General features: G+C 35.3%; 1 protein-coding gene across 1 annotated transcript in view; it reads left to right on the top strand.

The window, feature by feature from the left end:
• The window catches only part of LOC129720323 (ubiquitin-conjugating enzyme E2-17 kDa), a 30155-nt gene that overhangs the window by 568 nt on the left and 4524 nt on the right, over window positions 1-25063 (top strand). Inside the window, exons 2-4 of the mRNA XM_055671786.1 lie at window positions 566-859; window positions 4056-4119; window positions 13452-13483. Coding sequence (XP_055527761.1) covers window positions 836-859; window positions 4056-4119; window positions 13452-13483 — 120 coding nt within the window. The 5' untranslated portion in view covers window positions 566-835. The remainder of the gene's footprint in view (window positions 1-565; window positions 860-4055; window positions 4120-13451; window positions 13484-25063) is intronic.

Here is a 25063-nt window from a genome sequence, read left to right as displayed (position 1 = left end):
TTACGCTGCGAGTATATGAAAGCAAAATTGGTTTGTCATCAGACGCAATTTAATTGCTGTTGGATGCGATCAAAGAAATTTTGGCAGCACGGTCATTATGCGAAAGTCGTGAGAGTGAGTTCTCAATTTGCTGGTTCTGACTGACGGCTTACTAGTGGACTTCCGTAGTTGGGGCACTCGCTTGTTATTTTTTTCATTGTCAGTGACACAATTTGATCGTTTTTATGTCAATTTTGCAGTGTGGCAAGCTGTTGGGCGAGTCACGAAGAAAATTTTTGACGAGACAAAATCGTCATCATCGTACAGTGTTGGTGCTAGCAAAACGATCGCGATAGGGAAGAGGAAAACCGTAGCCATCTTGTAATACGACTTGGTCGGCCTGGTTTGCACCGTTTTCAGAGTATTTTTTTAATCGAAAAAAACAAAGCGGATTGCGTTTGTTGAGTCGTACCGAGTTGTTTCGCGATTTGATCGTTTTGGTTAGGCTAGTTTCCGGATCGTACGCGAAAACGAGACCGAACTGCATCTGATCCATACACGGGCACATTCGTTCTTCCCATTTCAGTTTTCTTTCGGTTCTTTTTCAATTCCCCTTTGTGAATTTCGTGCGTTCCGCGTGCGTGTGTGCGTGAGTAGCGCAAGAGCCAATAGGGGAAGAAAAGAAGTTAGCGAAGAAGCAGACGGACTTTTTTTCACATCGAGCAAAAGCAAGGAACAGCCAGCCAACAAGCAGCGATTTCTGAAAGTTGGAAACGGAAGAGCCAGTTTTCTTCAATTTTTACGGTCAAAACTTAGAGCCTAGCGGCCGAATACACATCGCAATCGCGCAGTACAGATGGCGTTAAAAAGAATTAATAAGGTAAGTTCCCGAAAGCCACCCATTTCGCCACCCCCGTGCAAATTTAGTTAAGGTCGGGTTCCCTCGCTGTTGATGGTTCCGGTCAGAAATAACCATCTTCAACCTTCGGTTTTGTCTGTGCAATGGTGTAGTTTACCTTTTTTATTTGAAAAACTAGGTGATGGACAAAACTGAAGATTGTGCAATTTTCAGTCCTTGCTTTTCTACTGTATTTGGATACGGTAGAAGAAAAACCTTCAATAACGGGGCTCTCGCTGCGCGATTATACCGTCATCCGTCAGCAGAAGGCTGCTGGTGTATGTGTAGGTTTGGCTTAGTGTAGGTTTGTTGCCGTCAGAGCTGCCAGGCCAGAGATAGGAGATGGCACTTGGGAAACTTATTTTAATCTATTTTAATGACATGCTTTATGAAACATTTTTTAAAACAGCTTCAGCCTATTTGCAATTTTTTTTCTTCGATTTTAGCCGATCACCGATAGGCTCGAAGCAAGGCTTGTTTTCGAATTTCATTGACCTTTATGTTCCAACTTCAACCTTTTTTTCCCATTGTTCATAAATTGTTGCGATTGTATAACATTTCTCAGTAATTATCTTTTCGTAAGAAGTGGATGTTTAAAAAAGGTGTAAACGACTAACAGTGATAAATATGATTCACATAGATCATAAACCAACCGGAAGAGCATGATAAGTCATGGTTTAAATAGTGTCTGGTTGAGTTGCTCCAAACTATTTGAACAGTTGATAATTATTTTAGAAAAAAAAAATAACGAAAAAGTTTTGGCTCAACATGTTCTATACTAAATAACAAAACTTGTACACTCTTGCTAATTTTGACACGAAATGATTTACATAAACTTTGTAGATGTTTTGTTATAATCGTGCGCCGAATTCTTGCTCGGGTGGTGTAACTTATATAAAATATATCTTCAGAATAAGCTGATAAATTAACATTACTGTTTCAACTTCAATTGTAAATCATTTCAACTGTACGATTTAAATTGTGGTATTATTTTCCATCTGTTGTTTTCTTTGACACTAATAATCTGAACTGTTTTTTTTTTTTAATTTCCCGAAATGTTCTGACTAATACTCCAAAAACCAATCATGCATTTTTTAGTGTTACTTCATTAGCATCTTGAGCATTCAATATAGGGTATCGGCTCTATTATCGTCAGGTTTTACCTATTATCGTCCGGGAGGTAAATGATGTCCTAGAGCGGTAATTTCTTGCATGATGGTTCTTCATAATGCAGAGCATCTTTCTGCAAAAGATTAGTTCTCTCTGACTTCATTAACCCCCTGGACGATAATAGGTAAAACTCGACGATAATAGAGCCGATACCCTATATTATGATTATGAACATTCTAAAGTTAGCGTTTGGCCAATATAGATATAGAATCATTTTTCCGATTGCTAAGCGCCATAAAATGCTGAAGCAAGTTTCAAATATTTTTAATGTTCTATTCACATTTTTCGAATTGCGTCCGCAGCAATTTCATACATAGAAACTATATATTTTTTATTTGCTTGACCAAAAACACCCTTGCGTACCCGCAAGGATACCCTGTACCACTTTATTAAAATTATTTTTTGTTATTCGTTTTCGATAATTTATGCATTCAAGGATTCAGCAAAGTATTCACGTTCAAATCAGTTCAACAGTGCCTCGCTGGATCTTATAGATTTCCGAAAATCCGGGAATATGTTTCTAGAATAAGGCTAACGATTCTAACAAAATCATATTTGGGTATTAAAATACTAAGAAATGCTCTACCAATGCCACTATACTAATTTTTGATGAAATTATCGAACCAATCAAAAACCGTAGAAATGGCCTGCTTGGACCAATAATTGTACAATGGTACACCCGAAACAATGTTAAACTCTAAGAGATGGCGCTGTAGTGGTAGTGGTAGTAAAATCGAAATTTCAGCGAACATTTTGCTTAATGACCAAAAAACTGCTATTAGTTACTCTGTTTTTATATTATTTTAACTTTCTAGTACTTACTTTTACTATATTCAATCTATTTTTATCAAAAAACTTGATTTTGCTGTACTACTATATTGAGTCAACGCAGCTGTATAAAAAATTATTTTTTTTTTGATAAATATAGATTGCATATAGTAAAAGTAACTACTAGAAAGGTAGAATAATATAAAAACAGGGTAAATAATAGCAGTTTTTCCAGTCATTAAGCAAAATGCTCGTTGAAATTTCGATTTCTCTACCACTATCACTACAGCGTTATCTCTTAGAATTGAACATTATTTCTGTTGTCCGATTTTGTTAAAATGTACACAAAACTTCTGAAATCGGATTTCTGCAACCTAGTCTAGAAGAACCAACCAGAACACATTGATTCGAAAGCAAACAAGTTGTTGAATCGTTTGATGTTAAAATTCGCGGAATTAGATGATAGTTACAAATATTGAAAGAATTCAAATACAAATATTGAAAGAATTCATACAACAGAAGCATGAACAAGTACATATGTGTTTTTATTAGATACCGGAAAATTTTCTCTTGCATAAATTTTCAATGGGTTTAGCTATGCAGCATTTTTTTACGTTTGATGCTTTTAGAGCTTAGAAGTTTTATAATGTTTGTATTTTTTTTTACTACACCTATTTTTTCATAGTGTCGATAGTGTGAAATAGCTCGAGGTGATTATCAAAAGGGGGTGAATGAACTGAAAAAGGTTTATAGCCACTGATTTAGAGTATTCGACATGGTAAATCAATGTGAAACTTAGAGTTTTTGGTATTGATTATGCAATTTTAATAGTTTAAGCTCAAGTGGGTCGTCTTTCTTCCGTTTTTTTATCTTATTATTTTTTAAAAGTCCAAAAGTTTGGTTGTTTTAAGAAAATACTGCTACTAATAAATTTTCGATGGAAAACGATCAGCGATCTTTCGAATGTATGCCACATGAACACCAAAATAAACTTGTTCCGTCAACACAAGTAGGTACAACGTGGAATTTTCGAGATAATTTATTTATAACCTAGTTGCGGATGTCACAGGTGCTTCCGTTGCATGTATATGTGGGCATGTTGTTTTGACCACTAATTTTCACATGCTGTGTGATAACAGACATTGTGCTTATCACTAGATCGCTTTAAAGTGTTTTTAACATTTGTGTGGAATCTAAATCGATGTTCTAATCATTTTCTTTTTTTGCTTTCTCTTTCAAGGAACTACAAGACCTGGGGAGAGATCCACCCGCACAATGCAGTGCCGGACCAGTAGGAGATGACCGTAAGTATCAACTTATCAGAAGCTCTGCTAATTTTATATCATCATTTTCTACAGTTTTTAGTTCATAACGGGTTTCATAGGTGTTTCTCGCCTCAAATCATTCGTATTTTTGGGGTTATAACTTTCATGACCAATATATTCTCAATTGAATAAAACTTTCATCCGACTAAGTTTTCCAAAACAAAGCGACCCGAATTCGCATTCACAAAAAATTCTAAACTTTGTAGAAATTAGCGTTAATAACTGATTTTATAATACTGTGTAATCATACGGCTACGAAGGTTCTCGTATGACCAGGAATGGCCTAGTAGGTACTATATACGGAAACAGCAAGCGGAAACGATTTTTGAAACATCGTAGACGAATATTTAACTATGTGGTAAAATACTTTTAGGCAGGCCCGGATTTGAGGGGGGGCAAAGGGGGCAAATGCCCCGGGCCTCCCGATTGAAGGAGCCCCCCTAGACCTAGGGCGACCTTTTTTTTTTGCTCGTTACCTTCCAGAACGTTACCTCAAAATGTTTCAAGAAAAGAGGGCCTCACAAACAAATTTTCCCCGGGCCCCCAGCTTCTAAATCCGGCCCTGCTTTTAGGGTATGATTTTACTTTAAAATAAAAATTCTAGAGCGAATGGAATGCTATTTTTTAACAAACAATATGCTTCGCAAAATTGTAAGTTGACAAAAAAGGCAAAGCTTTGGTGCTACATTCCGATTCGGAACTTGACCTTCTGTTTCCTAAACACAGACTTCGATCCTACTGACACTAACAGTCACTCCCGAGCTGAGACTCGAACCTACGACGATTGGCTTGTTAGGCCAGCATCATACTTCGAGACCATCTGGGAGATGCTGTTGACAAAACTGTTATTAAAATATATGTTACTTTTTAGCAATTAGAACGTTCACATGATTTAGGCTGAAAATCAGTTACCATATGTTCGATTTCGGATCCTTACGGAGCCAACGAAAAAATCGTTACACAAATTGTGCAGAGATCGTGTACCGTTAAATCATCGAAACGGTGATAGTGTTTCTCATTTCGTTTTCTTATTTCCGTGTAACATCACTGAACAATTCAACTTTCATTCCGTGCTTTCAATTGTACAATCTTGAGCTGCATTGTAGCCGCAAGGTTATGGACTTCTCTTTGACAAGCGGGAGTGATTGTGATCTCGAATCTTATGTCGAGCTTTGTCGTGTAGCAATTACACTTTTGCACTAGAAGTGTTCGTTGTTGGTTTTTGAGCTACGCCTGAATCACACTTTGTCTATCTCACTCAAAAAACACACCAAAAACAAATACAAATGCTGCTTAAAAGTGACTGCTAAATGTGTAACTTCGTTTCTATGTTTACTTTCCAATTATGTTGTCTTAATTAGGTTCTTTCAAACAAACGAACTCGATGTGTCCTCTAATTTTATCAATGACATTCGCAAGACAACGCCGGAAGCAGAGCATGCCGAACGCACGCAGCCCTCCGGTATCAAAAAGCACGTGCGCATTATGACAGACTTCTACTGCCGCTCCAAGCATAACTGTCCCAGCGTCCATAAGGTTTGCACAGAATATGGGACAGTTATGCTTGGAGCGGCAGTCTAAGTCTTCAAAGTAGGATGAGATGTTTTGCAGGCTTGTACTACAACATATACCCAAATCGCGAAATCCAACGGGTTACGATCCGGACTTCTAGGGAGCCTCAAATTATTCGACTTAAACCTTTTTTTCCATCAGCCATCGTTGGATTCAATTATATCTGTGACATGGCACTCCATCCTGTTTTAGAACAACATATTGACCCTAGGACAAGTTGGGTTTCATTCAGAGAAGCACTCAGTTCTTTAACATAACGATATACACTACGGTATTGATTTTAACACCAGCATCAACGAAAATATGCGGCATTTTTTTTTTAAGGGGGGGATTTGTTAGTAGCTTAAGTATTTATGATAAATATTAGTAAATAATGAGTATGTGTGTCCAATCACAAATGGTGACTTCTCAACACTGTTAGAAATTCGTAATTTTAATTGTTAGGATTTGTTTGCTTTCGCAATTAGGACTTATCATGAGAGGGATTTAAACTTCTTGTCAGAAAAGGGGAAGTAAACTTACAACTAACTTAATTGCTAACTTATTGGCTATAAAGAGAGCTTATCGTAGCAATTGAGGATTGCAACGATTTTTGTCGAAAATTGTTAATAATTTTATTTGACATAGCTTCTAATGGTTCAACACCAGTAAGTCTATGTAATTCGAGTGTACCAAACCAAGGAGGACGCTTCAAAATCATTTTCAGAATTTTATTCTGAATCCTTTGGAACGTTTTCTTCCTTGTTGAACAGCAACTTGACCAGATCGGTACAGCATAAAGCATTGCTGGTCTAAAAATTTGTTTGTAAATCAAAAGTTTGTTCTTTAAACAAAGTTTAGAATTCCTGTTAATGAGAGGATATAAACATCTCGTATATTTGATGCACTTGGCTTGTATACTCTCAATGTGCTCTTCGAAAATAAGTTTTTTATCATAAATTAGTCCCAAGTACTTAACCTTGTCAGACCAACTTAAAATAACCCCATTCATCTTGACAACGTGATTATTGTTTGGCTTGAGGAAAGAAGCCCTAGGCTTATGCGGAAAAATTATCATTTGAGTTTTAGAAGCATTGGGAGAGACTTTCCACTTCTGCAAGTAGGAAGAAAAAATATCTAAACTTTTCTGCAATCGACTGCATATGACACGAAGACTTTTTCCTTTTGCGGAAATGCTTGTGTCATCGCAGAACAATGACTTTGTGCATCCTGGAGGCAAATCAGGAAGATCTGAAGTGAATATGTTGTACAGGACTGGACCCAAGACTGAACCTTGAGGTACACCTGCTCTGACAGGAAATCTATCAGATTTTGAATTCTAATAGACAACCTGCAGAGTTCGATCAGTAAGATAATTTAAAAAAATTTTGATTAGGAAAATTGGAAAATTAAAAGTTTGCAATTTCGCAATCAAACCTTTATGCCAAACACTGTCGAATGCTTTTTCTATGTCTAAAAGAGCAGCTCCAGTGGAATAACCTTCAGATTTGTTAGCTCGTATCATATTAGTAACTCTGAGCAATTAGTGAGTTGTGGAATGCCCAACTGTTCATTTGCAAAAATTGAATTTTCGTTGATGTGTGACATCATTCTGTTAAGAATAATTCTCTCAAACAGTTTACTTATTGAAGAAAGCAATCTGATTGGTCGATAACTTGAAACTTCAGCTGGGTTCTTTTCCGGTTTCAAAATTGAAGTAATTTTTGCATTTTTCCATAATTTGGGAAAATATGCAATTTTGAAGCAGCAATTGAAAATTTTCACTAAAAATTCCATTGTGCTCTCAGGGAGATGTTTGATTAGTATATTAAAGATTCCATCGTCACCAGGTGCTTGCATATTTTTGAAATTTTTAATAATTGATTTAATCTCATTCAAGTTAGTTTCAATTATTTCTGCAGGTAAAAAAATTTGGGAAGAAATTAAATCAAATTGACGTGTGACTTCATTTTCAATTGGACTCACAAAATTCAAATTTGAGTTATGAACACTCTCAAACTGCTGAGTAAGTCTTTGAGCCTTTTGTTCATTGGATACAAGAAAACGTTCACCATCTTTTAAAACTGGAATAGGCTTTGAAGTTTTCTTAAGAATCTTCGACAGCTTCCAAAATGGTTTTGATTGAATATGGTTTCAATTTTTCAACTTTAGTCTCAAAATTTTGATTTCTCAGAAGAGTAAATCTATGTTTAATCTCTTTTTGTAAATCTTTATAAATAGTTTTAAAAACAGGGTCACGAGAACGTTGATATTGACGTCTGCGGACATTTTTCAAACGAATTAGAAGTTGAAGATTTTCGTCAATTATTGGTGTATCAAATTTCACTTGTGCCTTTGGAACAGAATAATTCCTGGCATCAACAATTGCACATTTTAATGCTTCCAAAGCGGAATCAATATTCACTTCGTTTTGCAAATCAAGCTCATTATTGAATTTTCTCTCAATATGAGTTTTGTATCTTTCCCAATTAGCCTTGTTATAATTGAAAACAGAGCTCATAGGGTTTAAAACTGATTCATGTGATAAAGAAAAAGTTATTGGAAGATGGTCAGAATCAAAGTCAGCATGTGTGATCAAATCACTACATACATGACTTTGATCTGTTAGCACCAAATCAATTGTTGAAGGGTTTCTTACAGAAGAAAAGCACGTAGGACTATTCGGAGACAAAATAGAATAGTATCCTGAAAAACAATCATTGAATAAAATTTTGCCATTGGAATTACTTTGAGAATTATTCCATGAACGATGTTTAGCGTTAAAATCGCCGATTATAGAAAATTTCGAACGATTTCTGGTGAGTTTTTGTAAATCACCTTTAAAATAATTTTTGTGCTCGCGTGTGCATTGAAATGGTAAATATGCTGCGGCAATAAATAAAATCCCAAGTTCAGTTTGAACTTCAATTTCCAAAGTTTCAATAACTTTCGTCTCAAGATGGGGAAGAGCACGATGTTTGATTCGGCGATGAATAACAATTGCAACTCCACCGCCGGAACCCTGAGTCCTATCATATCTATGAACCACGTAATTGGGATCATATTTTAATTTTATGTTAGGTTTCAAAAATGTTTAAGTAATAATTGAAATATGCACATTATTTACTGTTAAAAAATAAAAAAGCTCATTCTCATTGGCCTTCAATTTAATATTTTAATCGTTTTATTTAAAATCATTGCTAAATTTCAAATTAGAAACAATTTTAATAGTAAAATTTGTGTCTATTTGAATGGCTTCAAACATTGATTTTGCCTGCAACATGGCGTTCATAAGATCGAACATTGCCTGTTGCAAAAAAGAAAGTTTACCCGCCATAATAGGCCCCAGGCAGTTGACATTAGAAAAAATATTTTCGGCAGCAATATTAGCTGGAGTAATAGGTGTACAATTATTTTCTAGCGTGTTTTGCTTACCCATATTAACGGTCATTTTCGAACTACCGGTAGGCGGTATAATGTTCGAACTACCTGTAACCTGTGCATAAGTTAAACGGGTATGCAAAGGAGTAGGTAAACTATCCGCCACTGGTACGCTTGGAGAATTTTGTTTTGAATTTTGTTTACCTTGCCTTGCCTTAACAATTGCTAAACGGGCTGGGCATTGATAAAAATTCGACATATGGTTGCCGTTACAATTCGCACAGCGAAAATTTTTACTCTCTTTCACAGGACATGTGTCCTTTGTGTGAGAAGAGTCTCCACAAATGAGGCATTTTTGGTCCATGTTACAAAACTTCGAACCATGACCTACCACAAAAGATCAAAATAATGGTCGCAGTGGTCCAAATCTTACAAAAAAAAAACTATGACCATAACGTTGGCAAACCCGGCATTGGGTGATATGCTTTTCACCTCCGCCAAACTTTCAATATAATTCCCATTTTACACGCACGTTATATAAAGCATGTGCTTTTTCAAAAAATTTTAAGTCATTAACCTGACTGCGGTTGAAATAAATAATTTACAAGGGAAATTCCAGTTCGCTGACTGTTTTCGCCTCGTGATTTTTGTTTCATCAGAATTACTTGGGTAGGGGCTATACCAAGTAATTCTGTCAAAGTAATTTTGATCTCATCAACGGTTTGATCGTTGGTGAGACCTTTCAATACGACCTTGAACGGCTTGGCGCTCTTAGTGTCATATGTAAAAAATTTATACATCTTTTCAGTTAAATACTGAATAAGACGATTCCAATCTTTCAATGTTTGGGCCAGTAAACGGCATTCGCCTCTTCGGCCAATTTGATAAGTAACCTTGACGTCGGAGAGAAACGTAGAAAGTTCTCTTTTAAAAATATGAAATTCAGAAGCAATAGTTACCACAATAGGTGGAACTTTTTCCTTTTTCACAAAAATTTCACTTTGAATAGTTTTACTTTCGAACATTTCAATTTCGCCGGCTTCTTGCTCAGGCAGAATATCATATAAATTTTCACTGCATAAGCTAGTTTCAGAAAGAGATGCCTCTCTTTTCCTCCCCGTAGCGATGCGTGGTTTCTTTTTTCGTCCTGCCATTTCAGGTGATACGAAGAAAAAGTTCAAAAATAATATCAAATTGCAAGTATTGAGAAAGAAAGAAATAGGTAGTCTTGAGAAATACTGATGTAAGTAAACTTCCAGGTAATCTTTAAAAGACACACTGACAAAACACAAACTTTGAAACTATTGGCAGTCAAAGACCAGTCCACAAGCAACCGAAAATACGTCTGATCTGTCGGGCAGCTCAAGACGCACTGAAATATGCGGCATTTTCAAACAGCTGGACACCATCTAGCCAAACATCATGGAATCCGCCGGATGTTCGATATGGAACTTCAATATCACTTTTTCCGGAATATGCACACCTTTTTTTAGTGAAATGAATCAGTCTGTGCGGTTGTAGACCACAGCATCAATGCTGAAAAGATTTTCACCTTCTTCGGCAAAAAAGCAACATCTTCGAAAGAGCCACTGGTAGCTCCTTTACCCGCTCAATAATGAGGTTTTGTTTCTTACTAGATCTAGAAGATGTGTGAAGTATTTTATGATGATTCTTCGCATCGATTTTACAGAAATTTCATTGGCATGTTTTCTGATGGAAGATACCGGATAGTAAAAATTCCTTATACCAAATCTTTGTGCGGACCAATTTGATCACGTTGAGCGTACGTGTAAATCGCAAAGCTCAACTTTACCAATTCCGCTGATTAGAGTCATCCTGTACAGACTTTTTGATGCAATAAGCTGTACCTAATACCTTTTTTGCTTATTATAATTTCGATATTCTGATGCACCACTTGAAAAAAAAAAAAAAAATCGAATACACTGTTAACAATTAGTCACACAAATAAACTCAATATTGAAGTATGAACAATTTCACTTCTGCCGCACCCTGGGAAATAGAACAGAGAAACATCAAATATTCGTTCTCTCCAGAAAATTGTAATTTGTGATACGGTAGTTGTTTGCTAACTGGACGCAGAGCACTTCCCTGTTATCGGCTCGCTCACTGGAATGTCATATGAAATGTAAACAAACGCCAAAGGGGACTTCAATGAATAACGGGCTAACGTGGCTTCGATTACAATTTCGTAAAAGAGCAGTATCGAAAAGTTTAGCGAAGCAACAAAAAAGGACTTTACACAAACACGGATAAAATGATGTCCTCCTGTTCTCCCATGTGCCGTTTTGAATTCATTTTTCCCATTTTCCCTCCGAGAAAATCTGGGCAACCTAAACTTAACGCATGGAAACGTAATACAAAAGATTGCAATTGGACATTTTCCTTTGAATTGTGAATCAATTGCTACTGGCTCATAGATCTAGTAAAGATCACAGGATCTTTAAACTTAACAGCATACCTGGGAGGGAGAAACGAATACTACACTCAAAACAGAGAACACGTACATGCGTCGTTTTCTGATAGCGTGTAACTACGCATGCATGACTCAAACGAAGTTTTATATTGGAATATTGAAGTGCACAAATTAATTTTTTTTTTCGCAAGTTTAATAATCAAAGTACGCTAGCATGACTATTACTTAAAGCTTATGAAATTTATTATTTTACGTAAAAAGTACGTTCAGTTATAACAATACTCATCCCAAAAAAATGCTGTTTTTTCATTGGTTCAAACTGACAGTCAATGACAGCTCATTTTGGTTCATTTTGACACTCACACAGCTTCGTATCCGTTTCTCCCTTTCAGTAGCATACCATCGAACGGAGCGACTTGTCACACTTCATTTTCCATTCATCATAACTTTTTATGGATAATATATTCAATTCTTATACTCTGGGGAAGTTTTATTGGATGTCCATAGCCATACTCGAAAATTGAAATGTTAAAAAAAAATTGATTCATAAGCTTCCAAAACAAATGAAAATGCTAGGCGTTGCAAGTTCAATGAAATAATAACTTCAAAACAGCTTGATAAGGTAAATTGGGGTATAGAGTTATCCTGCAGTGTCGGAAAGATGGTTTCGATGCTGGCGGATCAGTTTTCTTTGTGAGATTTCCGTAATCGCGATTTCCAGCACGCTTTTTGCAGGTTCTGACCATGATTTCCGATGCAAGAGAAGCCTTGTAACAGAAAATCATCGAAAAAATAGATACCAAAGTAAACAATCGGTTTCAAACACTTAAACCGATTAAACATCGACTATTGCAGCCATTTCGTGGACGGATAATTTTCATAACTTAAATGCACTGAAGTAATAACAATAATATAGTATATTATTACTGCACAAATGTATTCATTATTACATGAAGGATCTTTGATGAGAATCGGTTTCATAAAAGTTATCCACATTTTCTCGCATAAACTTAAGATTTGCGATGTTTTTTAAGTAAAACAAATCATTATACGCGTCAAAGCGGTTTGTTTACCATATGTCTCAACTTGGATATGTCAAAATCGACCGGCATTTACTGCTGGTGCCAGCTATGTCGTTTTGATCGAATCAAATTTTATGTTATAGTCCCTTTTTCGTTGTCGTTTTTGTTAAAAAGTCGAAATTTAGAATAGCATTTTGAGCATTTCGTACGAATGTCGGAAGTAGTTGTTAACAGAAATGAGGGTGATAACCACTAGATCTAGTTTATTGATATTTGATATTTACAAAATTTACGAATTAATATATTATTAATTTCATTACCAGACAAAAGTGAAAAAAAATTGCCGCAAAGCTCACAATAATTACCCTGGAAAAATTATAACTTTTTAACCATTCCTGTGAATTTAGGTGCTCCTAGTTTGGTTAGAAGTGCGTCAGTTTTTGACGCTCTTTGGGTTCCTTTTTTCAGTTTGAGCTCTATGGCAAAATCTTATGATTAAAGCAGGGGCGACTCGTGGCTCTGCCTGTTCAACTACAAATTCTGAAAATCGCAGTTTGAAGAAATAATCACAATCATGTCCGCGTAATCACGCAAATCATTCTCTTTGTTACTATTTGGAAGTGAAACTAAAAATCAATAAAATATGAATATAAATTTGCGTTTGAAATATATTTTTTGTAATGCACAGGTTGCACCTATGGGCGAGTTGCCCCTGGATTAAAGCCACTTCTTGTTAAAAGAAATCACTTCTTTGAAAGTCGATTGTTTATTTCTTCTCGGAAACCATATGTATAGATACATGTGTGTATGTATATGTATACTTAAACTAGCTTAAACAACACTGCATGCAAGCGTCAAAATTTCGATCAAAGTGATTACAGCAGCACAACTTCTAATGTTATTTGTTTTTGTTTTCTTTGCAGTATTTCATTGGCAGGCAACAATTATGGGACCGGTAAGTTGACATTGATCCTCATCATAACGCGTGAATCGTGTATATAGGCACATCACACCATTAAATTTTTGTAGCAATACAAAATTTGCAAGTGTTGCAACAGTTGGCAATATTCGATGAAAGTCTTAAGTCTAAGTCAGGGCTGTACCCATACTTATTCAGCTGAACTTGAACTCGTGACGAAACTTTGGTTGTAACAGGGAAACGTGTGACCATTTAGTTTTCGAATCACTACCGGTGTTTTACAGCAGATTCGAATGCATTGTGTTCGATTTATTTCTAAGTTTAAATCAATTTCCGTTTTGGCCGGCGGCCAGCGTGTCACCCGATCTTTAAGATGGTGACGACGACCTCCGATGATAAACAATCTGACAGCAAATACTTTGATATATGACCGATCTGATAGTTTTAGTAACGGTCGATCAGTAGTTGTTGATCCAGCCGGATGATCACGCGTGCATAATACGTTTGATTAGAAATAAAATGCATATTTCATGAAAATGATCAATAGATTGTCTCATCCCCCCTCGACTTGAACTGTCCTACAGTACGGCCGCATTTTACCAACAGCTCGAGGCTAAGTCTTAGACTACCGAGAGATTTTGAAATTTTGTTTTTCGCTTCCAACAGGCAATCTTTATTGAAACGCAAAATAATAGATTTGTTTTTAACGTTAACGAGTGATTAGTGAGTAAATTTGGTTTGAGATATTTCTAATTAAATTCTATAGTGAAGTGAAAGTGTAGTGAAGTTTTCCAGTTATGCCTGGAAAAAATAAAGCCCGCTTTGATGCGGCTTCAAGGAAACGTGAGGCATCTCCTCCAAGTGACACTGAAATTTCGACTAACAGGTATGATATTCTTTCTTCCGTTTGGGGATCAAAAAGTTCAAACTTCTCATACTGAGCATAAAGCCGTTATGAAGAAGATTAAAGTTCCACCTATTGTGGTATTTGTAGCAAATTTAAAAGCATTTCGATCAGAACTTTCATCTTTTCTGTCGGATGTGAAAGTTAAATTTCAAATTGGCCGCCAAGGCGAAATTCGTGTTTTGGCCGAATCTTTTGATGGCCATAAACATCTTTTACAGTATTTGACTGAAAAGATGTATAAATTTTATTCTTTTGATGCCAAAAACGAGAGACCGTTTAAGGCTGTTTTGAAAGGTCTTTCAAATGACCAAACTATTGAGGAAATTAAAGAATGTTTGTCAGAATCACTTGGTTTCTAATTTATTTAATTGTCCTGTAAGGTCAAAAATTATTGCTTCCAGACAACGTAGGAATTCTAAGCAACCTGTTGTCAATGTGGGTAAACAAAAGACATTCAATACTGTTCAGGCATCACCAGCACTTTCATTAGCAGGTGTGTCTGTAGGTAATAATTTAAATTCAGTTAACAAATTTCAGGCAAAAAATCCTGTTCAGGCAACACCAGGCTGTTCATATGCCAATGTCCTTACAGGTAATATTTCGAATTCAAACAGTAACAAACCATTCGTGTTTGGTGCTGAAAAGTCAGCCAGTATTGATTTAGGTAGTCCAACTCCAGAAAAGATTGAATACCTACAACAATCCATGCTGCAGCTAATGTCCGTTTTGTTGAACTGTAACTCGATGTACGAGGCTGTTCAAGAAGGTATAAAATTTACAACTAATATTGTTATGAAATTGAAATTCAGCAATGATTTTAAATAATGCTGTAAATTTTCTAAATTGGAATGCTCGCTCTTTAAAAGCAGTCCACGATGTGCATATTGCAGTTGTGACTGAAACGCTTTTAAAACCAAATATTAAACTAAAAAAGAACCCAAATTATATAATTCATAGGTTTGATAGAATTGATGTTGCCGGTGGTGGAGTTGCAATAGTTATCCACTGTCGAATAAAACATCGTGTTTTACCCCATCTTGAAACCAAAGTTATCGAGAGTTTGGGAATTGAAATTGAAACAAGTATTGGCATTTTATTTATAGCCGCAGTGTATTTGCCTTTTCAATGCACTGGTGAGCGAAAAAATTATTTCAAGGGAGATTTGCAAAAACTCACAAGAAATAAATCTAAATTTTTAATCATCGGTGATTTTAATGCGAAACATCGATCTTGGAATAATGCTCAAAGCAATTCCAATGGAAAAATATTGTTTAATGATAGCTCGGCTGGATTTTATTCAGTGTTATTTCCAAATGGTCCTACATGTTATTCTTCTATTAGGAATCCATTTACAATTGATTTGGTACTAACAAATCAAAGTCATTCATGCAGTGATTTATTAACTCATGCTGACTTTGATTCTGATCATCTTCCCATAAGATTTTCTATTTCTCATGAAACTATTTTAAATCCCACTAGATCTGTGTAAAATTATCACAAGACTAATTGGAATAGATATCGTTCTACGATCGAAGAAAATTTGAATAATGATATTATTTTACAAAATAGTGCTGACATTGACAGAGCATTAGATAATTGTAGTAGCTTAATTCTCAATGCCCGGAATTTATCAGTTCCTAAGGCTCGAGTGAAATTTAATGCACCAATTACTGACAGTGAACTTCAACTTCTTATACGTTTGAAGAACATACGGAGACGTCAATACCAAAGATCTCGTGATCCTGCTTTGAAAATAATTTTTCAAGAATTACAAAAGGAAATTAAACATAGATTCACTCTCTTGAGAAATGAGAATTTCATGAGAGAAGTTGAACAACTAAAACCTTATTCAAAACCTTTCTGGAAACTTTCGAAGGTTCAATTCTTAATTCTTAATAGAATGTTAACACATATTAATGAGAACTCAATTTTTGCAAATAAACAGTTTGATTTTCGCCATGGGCATTCCACTACTCATCAGTTACTAAGAGTAACAAATATGATTCGAACTAATAAATCTGAAGGCTATTCGACTGGAGCTGCTCTTCTAGACATAGAAAAGGCATTCGACAGTGTTTGGCATAAAGGTTTAATAGCTAAAATGGCAAATTTCAGTTTTCCGCTTTACCTCACAAAAATGATACAAAGTTATTTAACTGACCGCACTCTTCAGGTTAACTATCTAAATGGTAAATCTAATAGATTGCCTGTTAGAGCAGGTGTGCCTCAGGAGAGTATCTTGGGCCCAATCTTATATAACATTTTTACTTCTGATCTTACTGATTTACCACCAGGTTGTGAAAAATCTCTGTTTTGTGACGATACAAGCATTTCCGCAAAAGGAAAAAGCCTTCGTGTTATATGCAGTCGGCTACAAAAAAGTTTAGATATATTTTCTTCATACTTGCAGAAATGGAAGATTTCCCCTAATGCTTCTAAAACACAGTTAATTATTTTTCCTCATAAGCCAAGAGTTTCATTTCTCAAACCCACCAATAACCACGTTATTAAGATGAACGGTGTGGTCTTAAATTGGTCTGATCAAGTTAAATATTTAGGGCTTATTTATGATAAGAATCTTACTTTCAAGGAGCACATTGAAAATATCCAGTCAAAGTGCAATAAGTATATCAAATGTTTATATCCTCTTATCAACAGTAATTCTAGACTTTGTCTCAAGAATAAACTGTTAATTTACAAACAATTTTTTTAGGCCAGCAATGTTATATGCAGTTCTCATCTGGACAAGCTGTTGTACAACCAGGAAGAAGACACTTCAAAGGATTCAGAATAAACTTTTGAAATTGATTTTAAAGCGTCCTCCCTGGTTTAGCACGAATGAGCTACATAAGCTCACTAATGTAGAAACATTAGAAAATATGTCAAGGCAAATTATCAACAAATTCCGACAAAAATCGTTGCAATCCTCAATTGCAACGATTAGCTCACTCTATAGTCAGTAAGATAGTTTTAAGTTTATTTTAAGTTTCGTTTTATTCCTTTTTTTCTCTTGACAAGTAGGTTTAATAATTTTCCTACAATTACAATAACTTAACTGCGAAAGCTAATAACATTAAATAATATAAAAAAAGGCGTACAAATATATATATATATATATTTATATATATATATATATATATATATATATATATATATATATATATATATATATATATATATATTTATATATATATATATATATATATATATATATATATATATATATATATATATATATATATATATATATATATATATATATATATATATATATATATATATATATATATATATATATATATATATATATATATATAATAGTGTTGAAATGTCACCATTTGTGACAGAACACACAATATTAATTCTGAATAGATATTTTGGTACATAAATGAATCATTACAAACCGCCCCCCCCCCCTATTAAAAAAAAAACCCTGATCCCAGCATCTAATTTGAGTTAGTTAGACCCATTTCATTGTTTGATAATTTATGTATGTCTTCATATAACGCTTCAATTGTGCCGTGTCAAATAAATGTTGTGTGAACAAAAAAAAAAAATATAACGCTTCAATTCTATTCAGAGACAGACTACTGGTGTATCGTTGAAAGCATCAGCTTTTCCTGTTGACATGTTCACACCATTGAATTCAAGGAAATGTCCCTGGAAGGTCAATACCACCGACAATTATTAGGACTTTTTACTCTTTCAGTAGACGTGAATAATATTAATAACGGTGTTACCACGATGAAGCAGAAACGGCAATAATATACTCACGTAGAGTTACCTGGTGCTCATATCGATTTTCTCAACCTCTACTCTATTATCCTCAGGTCGTGATGAAGTACTTTATTGTCCTTTTCGATCCCCCCTGCGTCAATCGGTTCGTCATTGTTGTTCATATTCTTATTTTCAACCTTGCTGCATGCATTTCGCTCACACATACAATATGCAAAGGAAAGTGATAGTTGCGTTATGTCCATATTTCAATATAACATGCTAAAATCGGTGTTATACAAAACTCATAGATAGGATAAGATTTGCCTTTTTCGGTTTAAGACTAATTATTTTTATTCCAAATCGTAATCAAACCAAAAAAAGCAAATACGAGTTACAACATTTTGTTAGACGTGAAGTTCTTAGATTTCATTTCAAACATTGAAAACATATGCTCGAACAATTCCAAATGCTACGGAGCATTATTAATCGCCTTCACAAAGGCCACAGGCAAAAGTATTCGAGCGTTGCATGCTTGCTAAATAATAGTTTAGATTACAACGACCGGTTATCACTCCAATCAGCACATTGCAGTTCATTTTTGAACGGTTAAAAAAATAGTAGCTAACTTTTGGTGACAAGTTTGGCACATGCATTTTGTTTTGCGGCTAGAATCTAGATTCGACCAAATCTTGTTATGCTCAGATATAGCCCTTTTCTGTTTTTTCGAAGACTCAGGAATAGGCACCGCAAACTCAGGACCCACGAAATCATTTGATGCTCCATTACGGGCAAGCTCGTCTGCCCATTCTCTTCCAGTAATATTTGTATGTCCAGGGACCCAAAGAAGATGAACAGTATTTACAACTCTAAATTCTTCTTGTAGAATGCGACATGTAATGACCAGCTTTGACCTGGAATTGTGAGAGCCAAGTACTTTGACTATCTGAACATAAATAAATTATTCGAAAATTACTTTTTGTTTGCAGCCCTCCGCACGCACTCCACAAATGATAGCAAAGATTTCATCTTGAAAGACTGTGCAGTAGGTATTTAGTGAAAAGGTTCGTTGCAAGCCTAATTCACACGAGTAAACTCTGGCTCCAGCTTTTCCATCAAGGAGTCCATCCATATTAATAACGATATGATCGGATATTAGTCATTTAATATACCCCGATATCTGATCATTACGCAAAGGAAAAGAAGCACTGAAGTCACCATTAGGGAAACTCACAGAAAATGCCATAGCGCTTGGAGCAAATCCGAGTTTACCCCAAGAAATCATGTGTGACTACAAACATGAGTGAGATTTGTTATTGTTAATATCATGGTGCCATAGTCCATTTGTTTGTAATCGGTATGCACATGAGTAGGCTTCCTGTTCCAAGGAAATTTGCTTTATATCAAAAAGAGCTTCTAAAGGGCTATCCACTTTCAACGTGGACAGATTTTTAACGATTTTGAAATCAGGTTGAATATTGTGCCTATACACATACCAGGGATCAAAACAAGACAATCATCAGTGAAACCATATATGTACAGGAGATCCTATATCATTAAGTTTCAGTAGCAGAGCGTCCATTGCAAGATTCAGCAGTAGAGGTGACAAAACGCCTCTCTGGGGACATCCTTAAACGCATTGTTTCTTTATGTTTGCTCATCTTAACGATGAGTTAAGATAACGATTTTTAAGTATCTCATGTATCCACGTAACGATAACTGAGGGTATCTCATTAAAAACTATCGCTTTAAATGCTATATTGAAGGGAACACTATCAGAAGCTCCCTCAATATCTAAGAAATATGCCAGACAGGATTGCTTCTGTGAGAATGTTTTCTATATATCATGGATAACACGGTGTAACGGGCTAGTTGTTGATTTTCTTCTTTGATAAGCATGCTGCATTTCATAAGAAGTCGTTGCGACAAAGTTTTAAAACGAATGTTACGATCGATAATTCTCACCAAACATTGAAAAAGAAACGAGCCTAAACTAATTTACCTGAAGCTTTTTGCTTCATCATATGACACTCGTCCACTCTTTGGAATGATATCAACTTTTATTTTTCCTCATGATTTTGGAATGGGGCCATCCACATACCACGTGGACAGCTTTGGGGGGGGGGGGTTGGCTAATGTCCACGGTCCATACAATTTGTTTAGAATTTATATGGGCAGTTGTCCACGGAGGGGGAGGAGGGGGGTCAAAATCGGTAAATCTGTCGACGTGGTATGTGGATGGCCCCAACGTATCCTGCAAATAAAAATCTGTGTAAATTATTTTCCAAACAATTGAAGCTTCTCTGAAGTAAACATGGGTGTATCCAAATATCTTAAAATAACAATATAGTTCACTCTCGAATTTCCCATATATTTTCGTGAAGACAGACAGGGAACACCCCCTCTTGTGGTGAAAAAGGTAACTTAACTTATTGAACAGTGGTACAGTAAGGCATTTTAGGTGGACATGAGCTTTTCATTGCGATTTTGGTTTGCGGTTCAAAGCCATAGTTTTTATAAAAAGTTGTTTTTTATACATAGTCCTCTATTTATGTGCAAATGAAAATTAGGGTGGTCCTAAAATCAACGAAAAATAAACAAACTAACTTGTTTTTATTTGCATAAATAATTGTAAACATTCTTTGGCAAACTTGTAGATCAACTAATTCTAAGTAACTTTGTAAAAAAAACTTTTTTGTAGACATTAAATTTGGTTTCCAAAAACAGTCTTTTCGCTCTATTTTTTCAATTCAAATTTAAAAACAAAGTTTTCTTCGGTAACTTTAATCAAAAATACGCCAATTTTGACGAAAAAACATTGTCGATATATTGTACAGATGAAGAGTTTTCACTATTTCTATTTTAAAAATAGGCCCTTTTAAAATATTAATGTCTCCGTTTATGGCAAACATAAATAATATTTTTTGGTATCATTTGAAAGAACAAATATTGTATAAATATTGTAAAGAAATACCGAAAGTTGCTTAAAATTAGTTGATCTACAACTGTGCCGATGAATGTATATATTTATTTCTGCAAATAAAAAAGTTAGTTTTTTTATTTAGTCGGTTTCAGGACCACCCTAATTTTCATTTGCACATAAAAAATAGGCTAAATATAAGAAACAAGTTCTTAGAGAAAAATTTTACTCTAAAACCACAAAATCGCATCGAAAAACTCATGTCCGCCTACATTGCCTTACTGTACCACTGTGCATTGTTGTTGAATTTCTGTGAGCGTGTGACATTCTCACACACGAAACAGAATTTACTCAATTTTAGATTTAGTTGACTCAATTTCATACTTTCACAGAAAAAAATATGTTGTAGATTTCGTGCGTATATTGTTTGTATGTAAAACTAACGCCATTCCGGGAGTTAGCTTATCGAGGCACGAAGAAGAAATATTCGAATAATCAGGCCACGACGTGTAAATGTAAACTAATCCCAACCAATGTTGCCATAGACGTGGTTCCCTGTGTAACTTCACTAACTCAGATCCATCACGGGAAGCAACTACAAAATGTGCGGCCGTCAAGCTCAAGCTCAATAATCAGGCCACGAAATGTACAATTAAATGAATGTTTCAATTACCTCGTGGAAAAGATAAAAGGAGAAACCGCACAATGGTTGTCAATAATCGTATATGGTTGTTGTGCAACTTTTAGCTTAGATAACACTTGAATGTTCTATCAATTTAACAATTTAAGTATGGATACATATAATGTTGTAATTGGTTTAAAAGCTTTATTATATTATATATAAGAGATATTCCACAAAACAAACATAATTACTGATAACAACTGTTACGCAAAAACTATTATTTAATGTTTAGTTTTCTTCGTTTTGAAAGTATTTTTTGTTTTTTTTATCCCTCTGAATTTTTTGCTCTCGAGTTCTAATCTTCGTATTCATCACTTGCAGCTTTGCTTTAACCAGCATATTTATGTATTTACTAGCTGACCAGGCAAACTTCGTCCCGCCTATTTTTGTGTTTAATTTAATATTTTTCAACATTCCAAATTCATTGATTTCTTGCGATTTGCTTATATCGATTGAAATTATTGGTTTTATCGGAATGACAACATCCTCGACTTTTGCCTTTAGTACATCATCTCTATTCCGAAAACACTCATATTGGGTGGTATTCAGTTATTTTCGTTGTTTTCCAGAAACTGAAAGTGGTCATCTTCGAATTCAAGATGATGTCCAGGGTCAATGCTTGGCTTCTATACATTATTTCGATTACAGAAATATTCATATGCAGTAGTATTCGGCTGTTTCCCAGAAGTTGCCATCTTACAATTCAAAATGGTGTCTGAGGTCAATTTCTAGCTCCATGCATCATTCTGGTTAAAGAAACTCTCATATTGGGTGGTATTTGGTCCCTTTAGGCTATTTTCCAGAAACCGGAAGTCACCACCTTGGATTTTAAAATGGCATTTGGAAACAATTTCTGGCCCCTGAGCGTCATTCTGGACTAAATAACACCAATAATTGGTGTTATTTAGTCTTTTCCGGCTGTTTTACAGAAACCGTAAGTCACCATCTTAGAATTCAAAATGGTGTCTGTGGTCGATTCTAGCTCCTGTGTATCATTCTGGTATCGAAGCATCTCATATTGGATGGAAATCGGCCGATTGACGAAATACCCATATTGGGTGGTGTTTGGTCATTTTCGGCAGTTTCCCATTCACCGGAAGTCGTCATTTTACAATTCATAATGTTGTCTGAGGTCGATTTGTAGATTTAGTGCATCATAACAATCCCGGAAATACCCATAATGAGTGTTATTTGGTCTTTTGCCACTGTTATTTAGGAACCGGAAGTCGCCATATTGGATTTCAAAATGGCATTCTGAGACAATTTCTGGCCTCTGAGCATCATTATGGTTAAAGAAACACCCATATTTGGTTGTTTTTGGGTCATTTTCGGCAGTTTTCCAGTCACCAGAAGTCGCCATTTTACAACTCAAAATGTTGTCTGAGGTCGATTTGTGGCTTCAGTGCATCATAACAATCGCGGACATACCCATATTTGATCATTCGCTGCTGTTTTTCAGAAACCGGAAGTCGCCATCTTGGGTTTCAAACTGGCATTTGGAGACAATTTCTGGCCTCTGAGCGTCATTCTGGTTAAAAAAAAAACACCCATATTAGGTGGTATTTGGTCATTTTCGGCAGTTTTCCAGTCACCGGAAGTCGCGATTTTGCAACTCAAAATATTGTCGGAGGTCGACAAACGTACAAACCGTGGAACACCACCCATGGATTGCCTCATACATAGGCGAACTTTACTATTATAAAATATTCGGCCGAGTCCACTTCACAATAAAATGTGCATTTTTTTCAGTGTACCCATTAGGGTAATATTAGTGTCAAAAGTTACTCTTTTTCGCATGTCGTGTAGAACAGAACCAGAAGTGGCGCACCTAGCGGTCGAAAAGGTGACTAACGCTTCTGTCATTTTCAATTTGTCTTCATAATTTCACGTAAGTGAACTATATTGGTATTTAAGATATTTGGTGTATCCCGTCAACTCTTATGTGGCGAAAAACTATCTAGAGCCTATTTTATTGACTAAATAGTAATTAGCCGGCGAACTATCGCCCAATTATCGGAAGGAGCAGGAGAATGATCGGGAGAATCAGATTGTTCCAGCTGTAAACATCCTGGGAAATGTATTCTAAATTACTTTTCAAGTGCATACACCTTATTAAGAACACATAGTTCGTAAGAAAAAACTGAAAAATATCTATTTTCGCACACCAGTCCTACGTTCGCGAGCAGCAGTTTATGCTCGCGAACGTAGGACTGGTGTGCGAAAATAGATATTTTTCAGTTTTTTCGTACGAACTACTATGTGTTCTCAATAAGGTGTTTGCATTTGAAAAGTAATTTAGAATGAGAGCAATACAGTGCCGTTTCGATTCTACCACGGTCAAAATAAACACTTTCCAGTTAATCTAGCGAGATTGTGGATTCGAGGAAATGATTGAGGTTAGTATTTTAAAAATACTGATTTTTATCATTTCACTAAGTCCACAGTTTCACTGGATTCACAGCATGATGTGAATAAATCAAAACAGCACTGTTATACTTTTGCATAATGATTATTATAGGTATCAAAAAACTTTCAATCGCGTTTTTCTCGACTGCTTAGTTTTCGACATAGGACTCTTATCCAGTTTTGGAGTACTAAAAATTGTATTCAAATTTTTTTTCGAAATAAATTACACTTCCTGCATGAAAAAAAACAACGGACATTTAAAATTAAAGCTGAAGAAAATCGGTTAGAAAGTTTTTAAATAGTCATTTTACGAAATACACTAAAGTTGCTTTTTACGCGGATTTCGAAATTTACGCGATTTTTTTACACGGATTCCGGAATTTTTGCGGTTTATTTTTACGTGGGTTTTAAAATTTACGCCGATTCCAGAAAATTTCGTTTCTTACGCCACATGCTTTTAATGGTTTTTTAGTTTTAAATCGTTTATTTTGTGTCCGATGAGTTTACTTGATTCAATTAATGAACTGATTCAACCTGACCTTTTTTTCCTGATTTTCATCTCTATTCGCAGGTGGAAAATAACACTGCTATTGATTCTTTTTCGGAAGTATTTACAGAAATTATTAAAAATCTTTAGCAAATGAAATTTTTTACGCAAATTTCAAGATTTAAGCTTTTTTTTTTCACCAGATTTGATAACTTACTTGTTTTTTTTACACGCTATGTGTCCCCCACGTAAAAAAAAGACTGCAGGGTACATCATTCCGAAATAATCGCGTACGATAAATTTTCAAGTTTAGTTAATGGGTCCGTGAATAGGCGCGCTACAAATCGCTTTAAATTTTTCTCTATCGCTCAAATTTCTATGAAAAATTTGGAAAACTGTTCTCAACTAGTTGCACTTTAATAGAGCAATCATTTGTTTCCTATTTTTATTTTAATAAAAAGCTTTATAAGGTTTTCTTATGGTGGCCAGGTGTCCTAGAA

This window comes from Wyeomyia smithii, chromosome 1, assembly GCF_029784165.1.
Source record: "Wyeomyia smithii strain HCP4-BCI-WySm-NY-G18 chromosome 1, ASM2978416v1, whole genome shotgun sequence".
NCBI classification, from domain to species: Eukaryota; Metazoa; Arthropoda; class Insecta; order Diptera; family Culicidae; genus Wyeomyia; species Wyeomyia smithii.
Note: the sequence above shows the minus strand (reverse complement) of the source record. Positions and strands in the feature narration are given on the sequence as shown.